This window comes from Sander vitreus, chromosome 7 (assembly GCF_031162955.1).
Source record: "Sander vitreus isolate 19-12246 chromosome 7, sanVit1, whole genome shotgun sequence".
NCBI lineage: Eukaryota > Metazoa > Chordata > Actinopteri > Perciformes > Percidae > Sander > Sander vitreus.
In genome coordinates this window covers 15,717,158-15,738,109 of record NC_135861.1, presented here as the reverse complement: position 1 = coordinate 15,738,109, position 20,952 = coordinate 15,717,158, and the positions used below count along the sequence as shown (strand labels likewise).

Here is a 20,952-nt window from a genome sequence, read left to right as displayed (position 1 = left end):
TTATGCAATTTCATAGTGTTATCTTAGGGCAGGGTAGGGCCACTTAATTACCATTTTGTTCCTCCTCTCCTGTTGACCGAGACTCCTGTCTAACTCCTGCAGCTCAGTGACTGTCGAGCAGGGCAACAGCAACACGTCATCGACTGGAGCAGAGGGAGGTGACTGGGAGCTAAGAGCATAAGCAGCTCATTCATCTTTTCCTCAAATGTGTCCATCCGCTGTGCCATGCGGGTAATGGATGTCCCCATGGCTATGGAATAATTAATGGTTTTAGTTGTTATACATAATATACTTTCATATGTGAACAACTTAAGTGAGTCTTCTTGCCTCTCTGTGTGATGAGTTCTGCTGTTACAACAACAAAAATGTTAAGTTACTCTCAAGTTCCTTGTCGTGAAATTGTATTTAATTGGAAATGGAAAATTCAAAGCCGTAACGTTAGCTACCTCTCCGTTATTTTCATTACAAGCTAGATTATTTATTTGAAATGCTCTCGACAAAACGTGAGATGTGGTTAGATGTCTAAAGCCAGGCTAATGTTGTCTAGAAGGTACTATTGCAGTTTGTACATCGTCAACAATGTAAAAGACTCACATAAACTATATAGTTAATTTGAATTTATACTTTTTATTGATCCCCAGTGGGAAAATTACAATTTTTACTGGGCTTTTAACTTTAGCTAAATTAAATGGCCGTTAGCTAGCTAACGTTATAGATGTAGCTAACGTTTACACACCCGAGCTAAAGCTAACGTTATCTGCTATTTAATTAGCTAACGTTATAAGCTAATTTACGTGACAGTTAACGCTGGCTAGACAGCGGCAGTAAAATAACTACTAATTAAATTGTTCTAATTGTACTAATAAAATCTGTTCTCCACTAAACATGTCTTCTAGTCCTAGAATTTTTTTTCCCGATTTTCACATTCATATTTAGTACTTGTAAATACTATACTATCACCAGCCCTTGAAGGCGGCAGAGGTGCAAAGTAAATATTTGAGTACAATTATGAGGTATTTGTGCTTTACTTGAGTATTTCTATTTGATACTTTTTAACTATCTACATTTATTTGACTTTAATTTCTCGCTGCTTTGCATATTAAGATTTCCTGACAAAACTTATGACATTTAATTTTATTTATAAAACAGTATGCCTTGTGATAACGAGTGGGCTACCCAACAATATACGTAGATTGTGAAAAGTATCTCCACTTCGACCACCTTCATACAAGATTAAATTCTGATTACTCCTAAATCCATCAGTAATAATACAAATATAATGGTAAAATAGTTTAAAACGGTACTAAAATATACTATGTATCAATGACTTTAACTTGTAATGAAGTATTTTTATATTGTTATTTCTAGGATGTGAGTACTTCTTTCACCACTGGAAGGCAGGATCAGATCATGTAGTAAACAATCAGACCCTCCCTCTCCATTAGTGACTATGGACGGCCTGCAGGTGTCGCTGCCAGCAGGTTGGCCTCATGCCTGCCTGACAGCAGCAACACAGTGTGGGTGTCTGCCTGTCACCCAGGGGCCCTGTGTCAACAGCAGAGGAAAGAAGAAGAGACGTGGAGAAGGAAACCAGAAAGTAACTTTGTTGCAGACATGGACCTGCGGTCTGAGCTGCTCAAGTCCATCTGGTACGGTTTCACAGCCCTGGATCTGGAGAAGAGCGGTAAGGTGTCCAAGTCTCAGCTGAAGGTGAGTGTGGGGGGGTCCTCTACCTGTAAAATTAGACTTTTATTCTTCTGACAGTTCACTACCTTTTTCTGCTGCCTCATTTCTTATCTCAATTCATTTTCCATCACGTGGGCTCGCTCTGAGGAGGATGAGGTGAAAATATTTGAAATTCTCAGCGAACTAAATGTCTCAAATGCATTTGTTCTTTGGTCTTTGTCACATTTGATTCTGTGCTTCAGGAAATAAGTGTGTACGCAATCAGATAATACTTATCATCCTCAACATTTCGTGTGTTTTTAAATCAAATGCTGTCCAACAAGGATCAAATTTGTTCTCTATATTTCGATAATGCTTTCACTGCTGAAAGAGGGCACAATATGCACCTCTGTCTGGCAAGAGCATGAGAGTAACAGTTTGCTCTCAGTCTTTATATGAATGGGAGCCCTCATCTCCAAGCTGTACTTACACTGGACCTCCATGTACCAGCTTGTAGTGCAAAGGGTTCTCTGGCACTGGACCTGACCAGAGAACAGCAAGTTGAATAGACATGAGCCTGTGTACGTCAAAAGAACATTGTTACAGTGAGAGCAAGGACAAAGTGGAAACATGTTGGTGATTGTTGTCTCCAGCCACATGGCGTCAATGAAGCCACTGTATTTTTGTTGATCTCATTGTTATGTCACTTGTTGGTCTTGCTGTGTATCAGACTCCATTTCCAGCCACCTCCACGTTCCTGCGATATGCTGCCTGCCGCTGTTGGCCCACAGCGAGTCAGCCTCATGACTAGGCTTATCCCCCTCATGCATGCAGCCTGTGTACAGGCATCATGTTCTTTAGACGTGCTCAAAGAAAGCAGATTGCATGCCGTGGCCTCAAAACTGACAGATGTTGTAGTGCACTGGAGACTAGAGACAGGATGTGGTTATGGCTCAACACGGAGACTAGTTAACTGATAACACTCGCATGCTCTCATTTGAAAACATTAATTGCAGTGAAAGTACTACTACTAGTAGTAGTAGTAGTAGTACACTGATTACATATAGTAGTTTATGTAATTTATAATTTACTTTAAAGAACAAACAAAAAAACAACAAATCTTCTGAATTGTTTTCATGTCTCATGGATATTGTATTGTCCTCTTTTATTTTGTATTGCCTATTATCACATTTTTTATTCATATTATATTCACCTTTATATTTTCATGCACATTTTTCAATCTTATAACTATATTTTTTTAACAAGTCTCCAGTTTGTCTTTTTAGTTTGTCAGTCACCTGTAAAGCACTTCAAGCTGCACTGTATGTATGAAAACTCCTGCACAAATTCAATTTGATTTTAATGGTTTTAAACCAAATAAAAATTTTATTTTTGCAGTTCAAACATTGGGTCTTAAAATGTTTGCCATGCAGTACACTGACTTCTTACACCCACATTTCTTTATATATTTTTTTTCCACGCTAACGTATGTGCACACAGTTGCAGCAGAAAGATCAAAATGAATTTTTCTCTGAATGTGTTATTTATTTATTTTATATATTTATTAATATTTCTGTCCTGTATGTTGTGATTTTTCAGGTGCTGTCCCACAACCTGTGCACAGTCTTGTCTATCCCACATGACCCAGTTGCTTTGGAGGAGCACTTCAGGGATGATGATGATGGTCCAGTTTCCAGTCAGGGTTATATGCCTTACCTCAACAAATACATCCTGGACAAGGTGATACAACTCAACTATAATATAATAATATATAATATGCTCTTTTTGTTTTGTCAAATTGTAATGTGTAGTCAAGGATGCTGTTAAAGTTTTTTTCAATCTCTGCATTTTGTTATTGTAGGTTATTGAAGGCTCTTTTATTAAGGAAAACGTAGATGAGCTCTGTTGGACGCTTACAGCAAAGAAAAACTACCAGACGGACAAAACCAGCAGTACTGTTCTGCCAGAAAAGGATGCTTTTCGGCTTTGGTGCCTTTTTAATTTTCTCTCTGAAGACAAGTACCCTTTGGTTATGGTCCCTGACGAGGTAGGTTCAACTAGAATATATTTAGATTTAAAGGAATTTCTTCACACTCACTCATTGCAATTTCTATCACAAAAAAAACTTAAAAATATGCTTGTACTGGAATATTTATATGGGGACTGTAAAAAGCATTTTCTATTGTAAGATTATATAAGCAATCAAAGTTGTAATGTGTGTAATGATAGTGACACTTGTTTCTAAATTTAGCCACATGGATATTTTGAAGTTATTGTACTCGGTTGTCGAGTACAGTTCAGAGACTATAGTCAGTAATCTGTGAACTAAAAGTGGTGTTGGATCTACAACCACTTAATACACCCTGTCTGAAACCTTGTTTCTTGCCATCATGGAACGCTGTGCTCTTTTCATGCATCAGTGTGGGCTTGTTTCTCACTTGCAAACTCTCGGTTTGGTTTCCTGTTGTGTGTTTTTCACAGCTGCTGCCAAGAGAAAGCCTTACATTTCAAGGGCAGACTAGTCTCTATCATGCTGGGTTTAAGAAAACATTATCCAGTTTTATTTCAGTATGTGCTTCACACACCGACCGTTGTACGAAGAAATCTGTGGTGTGAGAGCATGAGAGTAACAGTGTCGTAAATACTATTACTAAAGTATATTTAATTAAAAAGTAACATAAATAAAAGTTATTCTTGAGAAAGGGCATTGTTGGATGTGATCTTTACTGTGGTGTTGTATTGAAAATTGTAAACCACTAAAAAAAGGGCAAAAATAAAGTAAAACCAGACTGCTCTGATCCTATCTGCCAATTAACAATTTATTGTGATTAGCTCCCCAACTGTAGTGAAGTAAAAAAAAAAAAAGAAAACTGTAGAGAAAAGTCACAAAAACACTCCAAAAAAGATCATAAAAAGTACTTGATTATAGTTGAATAAATAATTAGTAACTTCTTCCCCTGAGTATAATGCAGCAAAGACAGATCATTCAAATTAACCACATTAGTTCTCACTCTTAAGATCTTTGGTTTCTTTTCCTCTTCAGGTGGAGTACCTCCTCAAGAAGATATGTATGGGTATGAGTATTGAGTTCAACTGTGTTGAATTAGAGGACTTCTTCTCCCAAGACTCAGTGCAGCAGAGCGGCATTACTGTTTGGGTTTTTCTGGCGATGATGAACTCGGGAAAGATAACCAGAGGAATTGAAAAGAGCATAATCAGCATGGCTATAGAGGAAGTATACAGGGAGATAGTTGGTGATGTCCTCAAAGAGGTAGGGGACCCATCTGCGACCAGAGGTATGTGTTTTGGTTTCTGACATTCTTTGCATTGTGTTGGTGACAGTATATGTGTGTGTCGGTCGGGGTGTACGCAGGGTTATCTGTGGAAGAAAGGCCAGCTGAGGAGAAACTGGAAGGAACGCTGGTTCACCTTAAGGCCGAGCAACTTGTCCTACTACACCGGGGAGGACCGCAAGGACTGCCAGGGCAACATAGTTCTGGATGGGAACTGCTGTGTTGAGGTAAGCAGCTGGAGATGATCGTCTTTCAAAGCTAAACACTGTTAACACTGGAAAGAACTGTGTATTCATTGTCAGTTCATCCAGAAAGAAAATACATACTGCTCATCTGCTTTCTTTTGTACATTTGAGTCCAAATATCATTCTTTAAGCTAGTGGTTTTAAACCTAGGTGTCGGGACTCCCCCCAAGGTGTCGCAAGATGGTTAACAAATTTCTTTGTTTTTTCTTGTGAATTACTGGCCAAAGTTCCAAAGAAAGGATTCAAATGAAACACTTGCTAAATTGCAAAAAATGCAATTACAAAAATGATTGGGGTGGGGAGGAGGGCAGAACATGTTTTGTTTTGTTTTAAAGCAAACCATTGTTATTTTAATTTGGACCCTTTCCTTGACTAAGGGCTTTTCAGTTTGATCCGTACCAAAATTACAGGTGTGAAAACTCCCCTGAACCACGGTCTGGACCAAACAGCTGAACCTTGGTCCAGTGAAAAGAGGGGGGTCTCGGTCCAGATCAATTGAACCATAGTTCGGTTCATTTGTAGTGTGATATTTTTTTGGACTTTGGACTTTCAGACCGATTACAGGTAGAAAAACAACCAGAAAAAGGAAAAACAAGGCAACAAAATAACGCAATAAAATAAGCCGTAGTAGCACATGGGGAGAGGAGGAGACCAAATGCTTAACTGACATTTAGTCCGACGTCTTTATAAAGAGTTAGTTGGGAAAAACTCACAAAAATTCCGACACTGAAAGTGTACAAATAATTTAAGATGATGTATCCAATTTAAACCTTAGTAGAGTGCTCCATTGATTTAGTGTTGCACTTCTATAACAATGTCCGAATCACAATGGACAATTAAAAACGAATTACAAAAAAGTCAAAATCAATGCAACCAGAGAGTGTGTCATGGTAGTAGTGGCTAGCCGCACAGATCTGGTAACCTCACCTCTTCAGCTCCAACCATTTATCAGATTTCAGGCAGCTCCTTCTGGAGCCACTCACATATGCAGTAGTACTCCCCAAGACCTGTTCCGCTTTAACATGTTTACTTATTTTTTTTTTACTATGCAGTTTAGACACAACTTACTATTGTTCTGCTTTCTGTTAAGATGCATAGTGCAGTGTTACTAATCACTTCAGCCCCCCCGCCCCCTCCCAAAAAAAGAGAGAAAATTACGTAACCCTCCCGCTTTTCTGAACCTCTCTACCCCCAATCATTTTCATACAGTCCCAAAGTAGACACCTTTATATTTAGGTGTCATAATCCCAAAAGGTTGGGATTCATCAAGTTTATAAAATACACAACAGGGGTGCCCAGATAGCTCAGTTGGTAAAGCGGGTGCTCATATATAGAGGTTTACTCCTCGACGCAGTGGGCCTGGGTTCGACTCTGACCTGTGGCCCTTTGCTGCATGTCATTCCCCCTCTCTCTCGCCTTTCATGTCTTCAGCTGTCCTGTCAATAAAGGCCTAAAAGTGCCCAGAAAATAATCTTAAAACAAAACTAAATGTTGCTTCTTGCTCAAGTGAGCTGAACTCTATATTAGTGTGCCAGCCTCGCTCTCATGAATGACCCATTCGGAAACTGAAGCCTCCAATCCAGGGATTGTTACATGGGCTTTTGACATGAGCACAGGGTCAATTATTAGCTCATCAGTGCCACACAGTACCACACAATACCACACCGAGTAATGACAAAGAAAAATCTGGTCAAGTTCTGTTATTTTTTTCAGCAAGAGCACTACACACTGCAACATGTGTTACACTAAAGGAAAACAAGCAATCATTCTAAAATCATGCTTTATTATAGGAAGTAGACGATCAAATATTGTTTGGCTCAAAATGGATCAAAACCGTCTTTAACCCTGTGAGTTCACCATTTTTTTCTCCTAACCACTGTTTATTTGAGAAATGGTCACAACAAATGTAACAAGAAAAGTGAAGGGGGAATATTTATTCATTAAAATGAATGTTTTCCTCGTTGAACAGGTGCTACCAGACCGGGATGGGAAGAGGTGCATGTTTTGTCTGAAAACCCTCTCCAAGACTTATGAGATGAGCGCCTCAGACACCAAACAAAGACAGGAGTGGACTACAGGTCAGAGGAGACTCGCATTGATTGAAATGAATCACTACTAAGTCATGGATCGATCTTAAAAGCTTCATTTTCATATGAAGACTTTAAACACTATCTTCTTCACAGCCATTCAAACAGCTATCAGGCTGCACGTGGAGGGGAAAACGTCCCTCCACAAAGATTTGAAGATGAAGCGTCGTGAACAGCGGGAGCAGCGGGAGAAGAGACAGCAGGCCAAGGAGGAGGAGCTGCACAGGCTGCGGGCCCTGCAGGAGGAACGGGAGCGTAAGCTGGCGGAGTTGGATCTTCTGAAGGAGGCGCAAAAGCAGGCTCAGGCCCTCCTGGAGCAGGACGAGCAGAGGAGGCGCCAGCAGCATGAACAGCTCCAGCGGGCCCTGGAGGTCCAGCTGCGAGAGGCTGAGGAGGTGAGTGCGGAGGCAAAAAAAAAGGAAGAAAAGCGTTTGAATTCAGAAGCAAAAAGATTTGAGCGTTGAGTCCTTCTTGCTTATTGCTGTGCGTCTCAAGGCTCGGGTCAGCATGCAGGCAGAGATGGCTCTAAAAGAGGAGGAGGCAGAGAGGCAGAGGAAGAGGATCCAGGAGCTGGAGGAGATGCAGAAGCGTTTAGAGGAGGCGCTGCAGCAGGAGATCAAAGCCAGGCGGGATGAGGAGGCCTTCCGCTACGCTCAAGCAGGGTAGAGTGTTATGTAGCCACCCATCTCCGCTAAAGATGATTGCACCTTCACAGCACAATAAGAATTCATTTGTTTTGGTTAAGAGCTTGCAAACATGAATCTGTTAGCTGTAAGAAGGAAGGTGCTCTTGTGTGCAGACAGCAGATATTAAACTCAGCCGTTGAAAGGTTCATGTTGCGTTATGTTCCTGAGGAAGTTGAGCTACCAACAGAGGAAGTTGTTAAACACTGCCATCAGTCAGATCTATTGTGTCGCTGTTTCTGTGCTCTCTAAACCTTTTCACGTAAACGTTTCCTATGAAAAAGATCACATTAATCTGCAAACAGCTCACATTATGCTCTGCATCTTTGCTCACTATGATGTCTGAAACATTATATACATATTTGATCCTCTTAAACAGTGAGAAGTCAATCATACATTTTTAAATGAAAATATTATTGTTTGTGTTCTCTGTGGTGTCCAGGTTACTGGCAGAGGAAGAGGAGAAAATGAAGGCCCTGATGAGACTGCAGGAGGAACAGGAGGAGTACATCCTGAAGACACAGAGAGAGAAGCAGGAGCTAAAACAGGAAATGGAGGCCAAGTCCCGGTCCCTGGATGAGGCGCAAAGGCAGCTGGAGGAGGTCCGCGCCAACCGGCACAGGGTTGACCAGGATGTAGTGGTAAGAACCAATAAATACAGGCCTCACAGTTAAATAAGAAAACAATCATCAAATCATCAAAACTACATTTAACCGAGTCCAAGCTATTGATCTCTTTGAAGAAATGTTGCTTGTTGGGGATCTGGTGTGATAGTGCTGCTGTTTCAGCTTAAATGTGATGTTGCACACCTGTTAGTTGGATTTCAAGCCTATACTACTTTTATTAATTCAATACATTTTATTTATTAATTTGTGTTCATTTAACCAGGTAAGAGCCTGTTGAGATTTAAATCTTATTTACAAGGATGACATCTACATGTAGTTACAGACAGGGAAACACATTACAATATGCAGTATATAACACAGACATTAATGGAGACAAAAAACAGACAGCTTTTATGGTCTGTCCTTTAAAACAGTTCAATGATTTTAAAGTTTTAAACAAGTGTCAAACAACCGAGTCTAACTGGTTCACTTATGCCTCCTATCTATTTACCGAGGCTTACTCTGTCCTTTGGAGACTTTGTGTGACTTATTTTATGAATTTTTTTGGTTTATTTTTTACTTAGTTATCACTAGTACAAAGTGGGGCGTTATTTCTGCTTTGCTAATCTCCCTAAAGAGGGCCAGTATTGAACATGCCTCTATATTGTAATAGTCAATATTTTTTCTTTAATATGACTGAACTTTGTAACCTGTTATTACTTATACACTTAGATACTTATTACTGATATTTATATTACATGTAGTTGGTGGTATTGCTAACAGAAGTTGATTTCTTTACTGCTTGTAGGTATCGGGCATTCATTTTAATGAGCTGCTATTTGTCTCTGACAGGCTGCACAGCGGAAACTTCGCCAGGCGAGCACCAATGTCAAACACTGGAACGTCCAGATGAACAGACTGATGCGACCAATCGGACCAGGCGGTATGTGTCCCATCTGCATGACGAGACGGTGCATTGTGTGACATGAGAAAAACGTGTAGCTTTAAAAGAGCTTTTTTTCTACTTTTACACCAGCCGAGGAAGGGCATCACTTTGACATTAGGCACTTTTCACGGAATACATTCTGGCATGTCACAGTAGGAAAAGCACAAAACAATAATACAATTATTAAATTAATAATACAATTTATTATGGCTGAATTCCATTTAGCTGCTTCAGTTGCATACTGGCTCTCTGTCACACTGTCATGGCTTACTGGGACAGTTGAATAGAAAGGAGCCATTGTTAATGTTATTAGACACAGCCCGATTAGCCCGATTTCCTTTCTTCCAAACACAAATTGTAATCAAATTGACAGAAAATAAGCAAAAGATAATGTTAACGAATGCTCGTTTCCATTCAGTACCATTCAAATATTAGAAGTTGAGCACATTGAGATAAACAGCCGATTCTCCCGACGGGTGCCATTATATCATTGCAGAAGGGCACAACAAGATGACATCATTAAAAGAGCGCCAGTCAAACCTCCACTGGTGGAAAACAATGTGGAGAACATGATGGAAATATGGTATTCGTGTTTGGTTTATGTATTCATTTGAGGAACATTATACTCTTCTCATCGCTCCACACAGATCTGATGTTTTCAGTGTTTCCATACAGCTGTTTTGATGTGAAACACAGGTTTTCTGATAACAAAACGTTCTACTGTGTTTAACCGGAATAGAAGTAACCTCATATTATGTGGTGACAAGTGTGTATTTGAAATAATCATTTATGTTTATTGCTACATCATCATTTGAATTATTTCCCCAGAGCGAACTGTAGATTATTAAATGCCAGCGCTAAATGCCGTCACTGTGGTTGGGTTGACATTCAACATTGCCTCATGTAGAGAGTTGTGTGACACCATTTTCTTAGATTAGAGATCGTATGTGAATAATAAATGGTCGTCATATTTCATAGTCTGTTCTGTAAATATACTTCCTGAAATGTCTTTTTTTTTAACCAGTGAATTCCTTCTCTATTTCAGCATCCGTTTACAATGTCTGATTTCACTTGCCTGTTGTAAACATTCACGCACTTCATTTTCTGAAGTATTTTGTTTGTGCTGTTTTTAGAGAAGAGACCATCGTTGGGAAGCTCCTTCTCAAGCTTCCAGATCCCGACACAGAGAGATCCTGGGCTGCGTCTCAGAAGGAGATCAGGATCAGAGGATCAGGACGAGGAGAGCAAAGAGAATGTTGACACCAGAGCTGGATGTGATTTAGAAAAACGCCACTCCCATGCCTCTAATGGAGACATGGACATCCCCTGAAAACATGAATCAGACACTTCTGGTCAGTCTGTAAGGTTTTCTGACAGAAAGGGCAAGAGATGAAAACAGTGGAACATCTACACTTAAAACTGAATTTACTACTAAAAGTACTACCATTTCTATTAAATGTTGAATTTACTGACCTCATTTAACAGACAGAAACAGTTTAAAACATTTGCATTTGCAGAATCAACTAATGCTTTGACTGCAGCCTGTGTGAGGCCTGTTGTGGACATAAACAACACCTCAAAGGAGGTGCAAAGGAAATGAGCTGTAAGCAAGATCCTGGAAGTACGAACTAAGTTGTGATGTTTAAAGGCAAATACTTACATACAATGCAAGGGAGCTTATTTGTATTTATCTTATTTTTTTTATTTGTATAGCCACATAACAATGTTTCATTTTTACATATGTATTTTTGGGGGTGGAGGGTGGCTTGACTTTTTTACGTAAAAGTTGGTTAAGTATTAGAGTTTACCGCAATTTTATTGGAAGATTATCACTCAAGATCAACAGGAAAGCGAGAGGGAGAGAGAGAAACTCTCATTGAACTTCCTGTTTTTATTGTCCGTTCACATAGTTGTAAATAAAGAGTGAATTGATGCCTGATTTCTGCCTGTATCTTTACTGTGTTAAATTATGTGCAGCATGCGATTCAAACAAATTATCTTTGCTCGAAATTTATACTTTACACAATAAATATCAAGTCAAGTCAGCTTTATTGTCAGATGTGCTATACGTGCATGACATACGGCACAAATGAAATTTCAGTCCTCTCGGACCCACGGTGCAAAATGCAATACAAAAAAAAAAAGGTTTTCTATAAATAGAAATAAAACAATCAATATCTTAAATACTGTAAAAATAAGTTATAAAATTGGTGACATTTTAATTACAAAGACCACACAAAGGTTGAATCCCATTCTGCTGAATTTGCAAACCGCACATCCGCTCAAGTTTGAATTTGAGTCCACGTCATTTTTTCAGTGTTGAAACCATAGGCTGTATGGTTGAAATGTGTCATCGCTGACTAATTTGACGGCCCTGACTGATAAAACCATCGGCTCATGTGACTAAACAGAGACATCCACTGACACATGGAGCAAACTACATGTCTACAGGGCTGGATTGATTTTTTATAATCCATCATTGTTTTAAATAAAATGTCAATGTCTACATACTTGAAGTCTTATAGTTTTATCTATCAGTGTTAAGTGTTTTTTTGTCTATTTATTACTGCATTACATATTACATGTGTATTTCAGAAAGTTTTAGACTTACAGAAACAAGTACAAAAGACATAAATATTAACAATACTTAAAAAATTAATTAATAAAATAAATAGTTATAGTACAGTAATGAAAACTTTTATTTATATGCAGGAATGAGAGCTATATCCTGGTAACAGAATTACAAAACAGCAAATGAGTACAGACTGTTTTTAACTTTCTTGTGGAAATTATATGCTCAATTTAGCAGCAACTTCTAAATCCATGTAATTATGAATGCAGAAAGTAAATTTCGATGTATAAACCATGGCTCGGTGGTGGGGCTGAGAGCAAAAATGAGCTAGCATTTATGAGCTGCATTTATTCCTATGCATGGATTGTTGTGTGATGATTAGATTAACCACAAACTAATTTAGGAATATGCACGATGAAATAATCAGTCTAAAAACAGGGTTTTTGGCATAGAGTTTCTCTTCATTACAGGCAGTTTGTTTGTTACCAGGTTTTTGTAATAACGTTTTAGTACAATGTTATCATAACCGAGCAACATAAATAAAACCCAAGTTGTAATAAACCATAGTTATTTTTTTATGGTTGATATTTTAATAGTATTGACTGCCAAGCAAAGTTTCAATTAAAAATATGTATATTATGCTGCACAGTGAACCAGAGGCTCTTGCTTGAGGGGCCCTAAGGGTCTGGGGCACTGTCTTGCTTTGCCTGGTAGATATGTAAAATTTGGCTAGAAAAAATATTAGATAAATAACTTCTACTATGTGTTTTGTCATGCAATCCAACTCTATATATATAGATTATTTATTTAGACCAAAATCCCAAATTTGCCCTAAAGGGTTTATTTCTGCAAATATAATCAAAGCCACCTAAATCTTTTTAGCCTCAGTGCAGATCCAAAATAAATGCCCCATGTTATAACAGAAACAACAGTGCGTAAAGAGACCTTGACAGCATGAGAAAGTTGTTTGCTGGATTCAGCCTGGTGTGTGTGTGTGTGTGTGTGTGTGTGTGTGTGTGTGTGTGTGTGTGTGTGTGTGTGTGTGTGTGTGTGTGTGTGTGTGTGTGTGTGTGTGTGTGTGTGTGTGTGTGTGTGTGTGTGTGTGTCCTGGCATGTGACGACGATGGAGGAGGAGGAGGAGAGCAAAGCAAAGCTAGGAACAACAAGGAGAGAGCCGGGGAGGGATTAGCAGTTCATTATGCTTATCTGCATGTGATATGTTAGCGACCGAATGTTTCCAAACTGTTTTTCTTTTCTCTTGAGCTCAGCAATTTGTCAGCTACTTGAAGGCCTTAGTCACTTAAAGTTTATGTTAGCAGCAGCAGTCTGACGTTAGCCCCTGCTGCTAGCTAACTCCTGCTGGTGACTTCTAACAACTTGTCAACAGCCGATCGATACTGGACAGGACTTGGGACTGTTTTCTCTACATGTTTTCTTTGCCTGTTGGCAATTTCTCGTAGCGTAAACATCTTCTGAACCAGCAGCACTATTGGGAGAGGTAAGCTAACTTGGCAAACCAGCTAACGTTATTTAAAGGCACACTCGGGAATGTGGGTCAGCCACGCTAACAGCTAGTGGTATTCAGCATTCAAGGTTAGTAGCTAACTAGCTAAGTTAGCTAGCTGTGCCGACGGCTCTCTTCGACGGCCGACTAATATTGTTTCACTTTGAGTAAAAAAGTTTGACGGTAGCCATGTTTATAATTTCGCCGTCGTTTCATTTCTCAAATGCTTGTATCCAGTCACAGTCCTGTCAGTGACTTACACAATTCACTGTAATGTGGCAGCTATTTCCGAGAACCAGTGTGACAGGTTGTCTGCTGGACGACAAGCCTCAACACTCCCAAACTGAGAATCTTGTGTTCCCTAAACGTTATGAAAACAAAGCTTAGACTTTGTCCCGCTTTGGGCCATCATTTAATGACAACATTCGTGCGGAAAACATTAATACATCTGTAATAAATAGATTATGTGGATGTCAGGGCACAGCTACATACATGGACGGATTAATCCACTAGGGGGCCGGGGGCAAATATTTAACCCCCACCCCCAAAGCCCTCAGCCCTACCGCCCTCCACCAGCGAACAACATTGCTCAGTGTGTACATAGTGCATGCACCCTGTAGCACCCACCAAGTACACTGTGCACCCTACCTTGGAACTGAGGCAAACAATAATACAGATGTCTCCCAGCTCCAATAGAGACAAAGTTTACTTTTTAAGATAGTGGAGAACAGACTGGAATGTTTAGGACACTTTAATGTCAGTCCAAAAGCTGTGCTTGGCGGAGGACTCTTGAGTTGTGGGCCCTCTATGTTCATGGAAATTGGGCCCATATTTGTGTCAAGGCCTGCATTTTTTTCCTTATAGAAATTAATTAGAAGGGGTTCCTTTAAAGTATCTGGGTGTGTTTTGCTAATCATTGAGCTGGACTGCTTTGTCGATATTGCAATTGCGCTGTAATTTCCGATAGTGGAGGGAATGATAATGTTTACATAATTTTTCTCATTTTCATTGAAAAACATATTAAAATGATTATGGTGTGATATTTGTGGGGATTTGTACCAAACAAAGATGTTTTCTTAAGTCTGTAGAATATGATTTGTAGGCCAGGACATCTCTTCAGCATGACAGTATTTTGACACAAGTCCTACCTTTAAAAAAAAATGCAGCCACATTGCAATTTAGATACAATTTTGATTCATTGTTCAGCTCTATTCTCAATTATTCTTTCCAAAAAATTTACGTATGATAGGGGATTTTATCCCTATCACCCACCACTATTGAGGTGTTGCACATTTATCTTCATACAAAATTGGGGTGTTAATGGTCTGAGGCCCCTTCTTGTTTGTTTCACCTGCCTACTGGGTAATCCAGGCATGCCGACACAGCGTGTTTATATCATGGCATAAGCCTATTACTATCAGAGACATTCCTTGGCTAAAACACAGCCAGTAGTAAAGTGGACTGACTAGGGAAAGGACACCTAAATAAACACACTGTCATAGATTAGTAAATACACTCATTTCAGTTACATGTGATACACTTAAGACCTAAAGCAAAATAGCACTATATATGCATTTCTGCTAACATGAAAAACAGGCATTTAGGGGAGCCTTTTGGCTCTGCAACGTGTTATGACAAGCTTACCTTTTAGTTTGGCTGGTGAGTGGTCACTGGGATTGGAACCACTCAAATGCTGAATCTAATAGCAAGGTAAATGATATGTGGACTTTTGAGGCCAGTTAACAGTGGTGTGGTGGTCATTCTTGGTCTGTATGTAATTTACATGTTGAGTATACATTGTTAATTTTAATATTGCCGATTTAAAAGTATTTATATTCTTCAATAGTGGAACTATGATGACAACGTGACAGGAGGGGAGCCGCTGAGTCAGCTTAAATTGGAACCATGGAAGGTACAGAGCAGCACGACAGGGTGAACGGCCACTGCAAGCCCAAATCCCCCCAGGACACGGCTGTTGTCAGGTGGACGTCTCCCGAGGGAGAGTCTGGAGGTTCAGACAGCTGTGGAGGGACTAGTGTGTCGGAGCTGACAGACCTACAAGAGTTAAAGGCCATGGAAAGTGATGATGAGGAGGAGAAGGAGAAGGAGGTAGTTCCACCCTCCAAAGGCCTAAAAGTGGACCAGAAGAAAAAAGAGAAAGAGAGTCTGGATCACAAGGAGAACAATCGCAGCAAGCAAAACAGCAGTGCAGCAACCAGCTATACAGGTAAGTCTTATATCGCAAAATCCCAAGACTTGCTTCCTGGAAAGTCATTGGAAATGGTGCATGACATAAATGACAGCGCATTAATATTCATGCTTTTTTTTTTTATGCAGACCTGTCGCATACCTCGTCGCCCTCGCTGTCAGAACAGCTGCGTCTTGGCCGAGAAGACAGCACAGGGTCTGGGATCAGCGTAGAGTGTAAAGTCTGCGGGGACAAGGCCTCTGGCTTTCACTATGGCGTGCATGCCTGTGAGGGTTGCAAGGTAATACAGTGTGTTTATCACAGCAGAATAGCTAAGTCAGTTCTGTGCTGTCTGATATGAATTGTTGAACCAGTTGCGTTGTTTCTCACTCAGGGATTTTTCAGGCGAACCGTGCGGATGAAACTGGAATATGATCGCTGTGAGCGTTCCTGCAAGATTCAGAAGAAGAATCGTAACAAGTGCCAATATTGTCGCTTCCAGAAGTGCCTGTCTTTGGGAATGTCCCATGATGGTGAGAGGGGGAAATAGTTTAGCGAATTAAATAATTTTTACAAATCTAAGATTTACATGGAAATGGATTAACTGAGAAGGGTTAAGTTTATAAGAATTTGATTTCATCTGAAGTGAGTAAGAAATCTGCTTATTTATTTAAATTAATTTCTAATCTCTTTAAGAATCTTTTCACGCATTGTTTTGTCTGTTTGGGGGTTGGATGAATCATAATTTTCAGTTCCATGTTAACTTGTAATTGATTATCATTGATAAATGCTTATACAGTAAAATGTGTGTAAAATGTGCACCCTGTTAACAAAAAACATTGTGTGTGTGTGCGCAGCGATCCGATATGGACGTATGCCTGAGGCAGAGAGGAAGAAGCTGGTGGCAGGCCTGCTTGCAGAAGAAGTGAATCTCAGCAAACCAGGCGGCTCAGACCTGAAGACCTTGGCCAAACAAGTTAACACAGCCTACCTGAAGAACTTCAGTATGACCAAGAAGAGGTCCCGCAGCATCTTGTCGGGCAAAACCAGCAGCACCTCAGTACGGTGTAGTCTTAGAACAGCTCAGTCCTGGTTTTACAGATATTTTATATAATATATGGAAAAGTATAAGTAACACATGGTCATCATCAATGGGACACAGGAATATAATCAGTCTAACCTTTTTTTCTGGTTTAAAGCCTAGTCTGGAAATATGTAAGATAAGATAACCACAAAGTAGTTGTTAATATATAACCCAGTCCTGTGTTTTATGCTAATTCTCAATACCTAACCTGTCGCAAATGTCATACATCGTATTTTCTAAGTCTTTTTTAAGTTACAGATGGTTATTTATGAGAAATTGATTTTTGTTCTCCTTTTAGCCGTTTGTGATTTACGATATGGACACACTCTGGGAGGCGGAAAGTGGTTTGGTATGGAGCCAGTTAGTTCCAGGTGCGCCCCTGACCAAAGAGATTGGGGTCCATGTGTTCTACCGCTGCCAGTGCACCACGGTGGAGACTGTGCGAGAGCTCACCGAGTTTGCCAAGAGCATTCCAGGGTTTGTGGACCTCTACCTTAATGACCAGGTGAGTCACTTTCTACTCAGTGTGCTACGCAGTAAGATGATTTGTATGTGGCTGTTTATTTTATGCACTAATCTACAATTGTCTGTGTGCTCTCTGCAGGTGACTTTACTGAAGTATGGTGTGCACGAGGCTATTTTTGCCATGCTGCCCTCTCTCATGAACAAAGATGGACTGTTGGTGGCCAATGGAAAAGGCTTTGTGACCAGGGAGTTCCTTCGCAGCTTAAGAAAGCCCTTCAGTGAGATCATGGAGCCCAAGTTTGAGTTTGCTGTCAAGTTTAATGCTCTGGAGCTGGATGACAGCGACCTGGCCCTGTTTGTTGCTGCCATTATTCTCTGTGGAGGTGAGACTGAAGGATTTGCTAGTAAAGTATGAAGAATGTCATATTTGCTTGTTGTCAGGTTCAGTGTATCTGCAAGTCTTAATTATTTATTGTTTTCTTCTCTTTTTTTTTTTTTTTAAATGGCCGTGGAAGGTCTAAACAGATCTTCCATTTCATTTACAAAAGTCCTAAATATTTTCTCAGTAATGTCAGTCATAAAATGTTAGTATAAAAGTATCCAATGCAGGCAGTTGGGACACGCTTATGAAGGGTGGAGGGTGTTCAATCCATTTTTGTGGAGTTCAACTCAATCATTGTGTAGCTGTTTGACTCATTCATTGTCAATGTTAAAGACATTAACGTGAATGAATTAATCATTTTTAAATTGGTTAATCCATCCGTTCATTTCATGCTGCTTATGCTGGGTCCAGAGGCCTGTACTACGAAGCAAGATCAACGTGCCCTGGATTTCTTTCAGTTACCCGGCTTCACCAAACCTAACAACCGCGGTCCCGCATTAGAACGCTTATCAAAATCACTTCCCCATCAGTCAGGCACAAGATCTGACCGTAATTACACTTGTCATTTCCATAAACTGTCGTTGCTTTAGCCTATTATTTCAGTTGCAACCCTGACAGTGGGAAGCGATCGTGAAAGCAAATAAAAAATATAAAAACATAATTCAAGCCGATGTGCGCATTTGCAACACACGGCTCAACAAGCCGACAAACAGCCTATACATAATTCCCTCCGCTGAAAATATATATCTTTCATAAAAATACCCATCAGGGAATAATAATACATTTTATTTATGGGCGCAAGGCGCCCATAAATAAGGACACCTTACAGCCCTCAAGAACACCTCACAACAAGTTAAAACAAGCCAAAATACAGTTAAAAAGGCAAATATAATTAAATTAAAGCAAACACATTTAAAAGATTGAGATAGAAAATTAAAATAAAGCAATCTATCCATTATTTTGATGGAGAGTGAAGTCGTGTGGGGTAGGCCTTTCGGAAAAGGTGGGTTTTGAGGGAGGTTTTAAAGGTGGGTGGTACGGATGGTACGGGTGGATATGAATGTTAGCGGGGTTGTCGGTCTCTAAATGTTCTCTTTCATGAGCGCACCTCTCTCTCTCTCTCTCTCTGCGCACCGAGCTCCACCTGATCTTCTAAGAAAGGTGACGCCGTTATCAATCCAGTATTGATTGGTCAGTAGGCGGTGCTTTTACACCGGTTGATCTCTGATCTCCAACATGCTCCCGAGCAGGTTAGGTGTTCAGCATAAGTTACCACAGCGATTTCACCCAGTAACAAGTGATCCACCGTCGTGATACACAAAACCCTGGGTTGAACCTGAAGTTACCTCGTTAACGCCAAATCTTGCTTTGTAATACAGGCCTCTGGTTGCCCTATTTCAGGATTCCTTTATACAGTTAGTAAATAAATCAGTGCAAGACAGAAGACTTTAAAATTATAAGCTCATAAATTAAAACACTTCATAAATAAACTAAGATTGTTAAAATCTGCACTTAATAAATAAACTAAGACTATGCTAAAATAGAGTAGTTTTGATAAAATAGTCTATATATATATATATATATATATATATATATATATATATATATCTTATGTGCAGTTCACATTATCTGGTTAAGCTGTCTGATTGCTGTGGGAAAGTTCTTATATCATTAGAAATGATTGTTATATAATTCTACTACTGAAATGTATCTCTGTTGGTTTGCCAGCATACTTTCATGCTTTGGTCAGCATGATTGTGATGAACTTTTTGCATTCCATATGAAATGTGACGTGGTGAACCCTGCAGAAACCCTTTATGTTTGCTCAGCGTAAATAGTGACTTTCTTGCTCTCCCAGATCGTCCTGGACTAATGAACGTGAAGCAGGTGGAGCAGAGTCAGGACAACATCCTCCAGGCCCTGGACCTCCACCTACAGGCAAACCACTCTGACTCAGCCTACCTCTTCCCCAAGCTGCTGCAGAAGATGGCCGACCTCCGTCAGCTAGTTACTGAGAACGTTCAGCTTGTCCAAAAGATCAAAAAGACTGAGTCGGAGACTTCGCTCCACCCTCTACTACAGGAGATCTACAAAGACATGTATTAGAATTCTCGAGCACAGACTGCTTTTAGCAATACTGTTACACTGACTGAATTTACATCGATGATACTACACTGCAAGCATCGTTCCAAGTACGGGCATGGAGTTTAACGTGCAGATGAGGCAAAGGCACGTGGTAGGGCCAACACAATCAGCAAAGTTTTCTCAATGTCAGCATTACCCTCGGCACAATAATGTGTGTGTGTGTGTGATGAGCATCTGGAATCATTTGCTGCAAGTCCTAGTTTCCCACAACGGTCACTTAACAGAGAGAATGAATTGATTTCTCACCAAGGCTGCTCCTGTTACATTACTGTCCTGTTACATATTAATAGCAAAGCTGACCCCAGAACAGCGTCTAGGGAGAGAGAGCTTCTCCTCACTCACTTCGGTTCTGTGTTTTTCTGTGAAGGGAAAGCATTTCACATTCTTACACCAATGGCATTGTTGAAATAGAAATGAGCCGTAAAGTTTGTACTGTGCAAGAGTTTCGTTAGATGCCAATGTCTTTGGTAGAGTGACTTTTGGTAAAGCTGAAGATGCACAAATTGGCTTTTATTTACATCATCATCATCAGCATCAGCAATGACCGCTACTCTGCCGTTTGGTTAATAGAACACAAACTGGGCTGGCTCCAGCATTGTAGAGCTCTCTTAACGCAGCACTCTGTGCAATACCGTTTCCATTTTTCAATAAATGTGGAGATCCAAATTATATAGGTTTTGTCTTAAAGCCATCTACCCAAGTGGTAATTAATGGACTATGCTGCACAGATTTTGTCCCTAAACTGACACTATGAACACATTACCCATTGAAGTACAAGGGACGGCATGTTTTCTTCTGTTTTTTGACATGCAAATGATCATGAATTTGCCATTTTAAGTTTTTTTCTTAGTTTATTCTTTGTAATTATGTTACTAATTATTTGTATTTGTTGATCATATTTGTAAGGCAAAACATGAATTATCTTGTTTCATGTATTATTCAGTATGTGTCCTTTCATATTACATGCTTGTCTATTTAGTTTAGGTTGTACCAAATATATTGTCAAGCATACCAACAAACGTTTCCTTGATGAGGAATTTGGCAGCAAATATCTACCACAATGTCATTATTGGGAAAATTGATGATTA

At 39.8% G+C, this 20,952-nt stretch overlaps 2 protein-coding genes across 3 annotated transcripts; both read left to right on the top strand.

Moving 5' to 3' along the window:
- The first annotated feature begins 1,515 nt into the window (after positions 1-1,515).
- On the top strand, positions 1,516-11,463 carry LOC144520837 (differentially expressed in FDCP 6 homolog). 2 transcript variants are annotated; one of them, XM_078254901.1, is made up of 12 exons: positions 1,516-1,710; positions 3,265-3,405; positions 3,527-3,712; positions 4,709-4,936; positions 5,039-5,185; positions 6,994-7,050; positions 7,173-7,281; positions 7,387-7,685; positions 7,786-7,952; positions 8,416-8,614; positions 9,431-9,521; positions 10,658-11,463. In XM_078254901.1, the coding sequence occupies exons 1-12, from the start codon at positions 1,615-1,617 to the stop codon at positions 10,852-10,854; spliced, it is 1,917 nt and encodes a 638-aa protein (XP_078111027.1). In that variant the 5' UTR covers positions 1,516-1,614; the 3' UTR covers positions 10,855-11,463. The 2 variants fall into 2 exon arrangements, with proteins under 2 accessions (XP_078111027.1, XP_078111026.1); XM_078254900.1 differs by lacking the exon at positions 6,994-7,050 and having other exon boundaries at positions 1,518-1,710.
- Positions 11,464-13,179: 1,716 nt separating this feature from the next.
- On the top strand, positions 13,180-20,799 carry ppardb (peroxisome proliferator-activated receptor delta b). Its single transcript, XM_078254902.1, has 8 exons — positions 13,180-13,594; positions 15,447-15,827; positions 15,938-16,089; positions 16,183-16,321; positions 16,646-16,848; positions 17,171-17,377; positions 17,477-17,720; positions 19,578-20,799. The coding sequence occupies exons 2-8, from the start codon at positions 15,506-15,508 to the stop codon at positions 19,823-19,825; spliced, it is 1,515 nt and encodes a 504-aa protein (XP_078111028.1). The 5' UTR covers positions 13,180-13,594; positions 15,447-15,505; the 3' UTR covers positions 19,826-20,799.
- The last annotated feature ends 153 nt before the right edge of the window (positions 20,800-20,952 follow it).

Bases quoted from the DNA above. Each gene is read 5' to 3' on its own strand.
- LOC144520837 (XM_078254901.1), top strand. From the start codon at position 1,615: ATGGACCTGCGGTCTGAGCTGCTCAAGTCCATCTGGTACGGTTTCACA. The intron at 5,186-6,993 runs GTAAGCAGCTGG...GCTTTATTATAG, and splicing joins ATGGGAACTGCTGTGTTGAG to GAAGTAGACGATCAAATATT. The intron at 7,282-7,386 runs GTCAGAGGAGAC...TCTTCTTCACAG, and splicing joins AAGACAGGAGTGGACTACAG to CCATTCAAACAGCTATCAGG.
- ppardb (XM_078254902.1), top strand. From the start codon at position 15,506: ATGGAAGGTACAGAGCAGCACGACAGGGTGAACGGCCACTGCAAGCCC. The intron at 15,828-15,937 runs GTAAGTCTTATA...TTTTTTATGCAG, and splicing joins TGCAGCAACCAGCTATACAG to ACCTGTCGCATACCTCGTCG. The intron at 17,378-17,476 runs GTGAGTCACTTT...TGCTCTCTGCAG, and splicing joins ACCTCTACCTTAATGACCAG to GTGACTTTACTGAAGTATGG.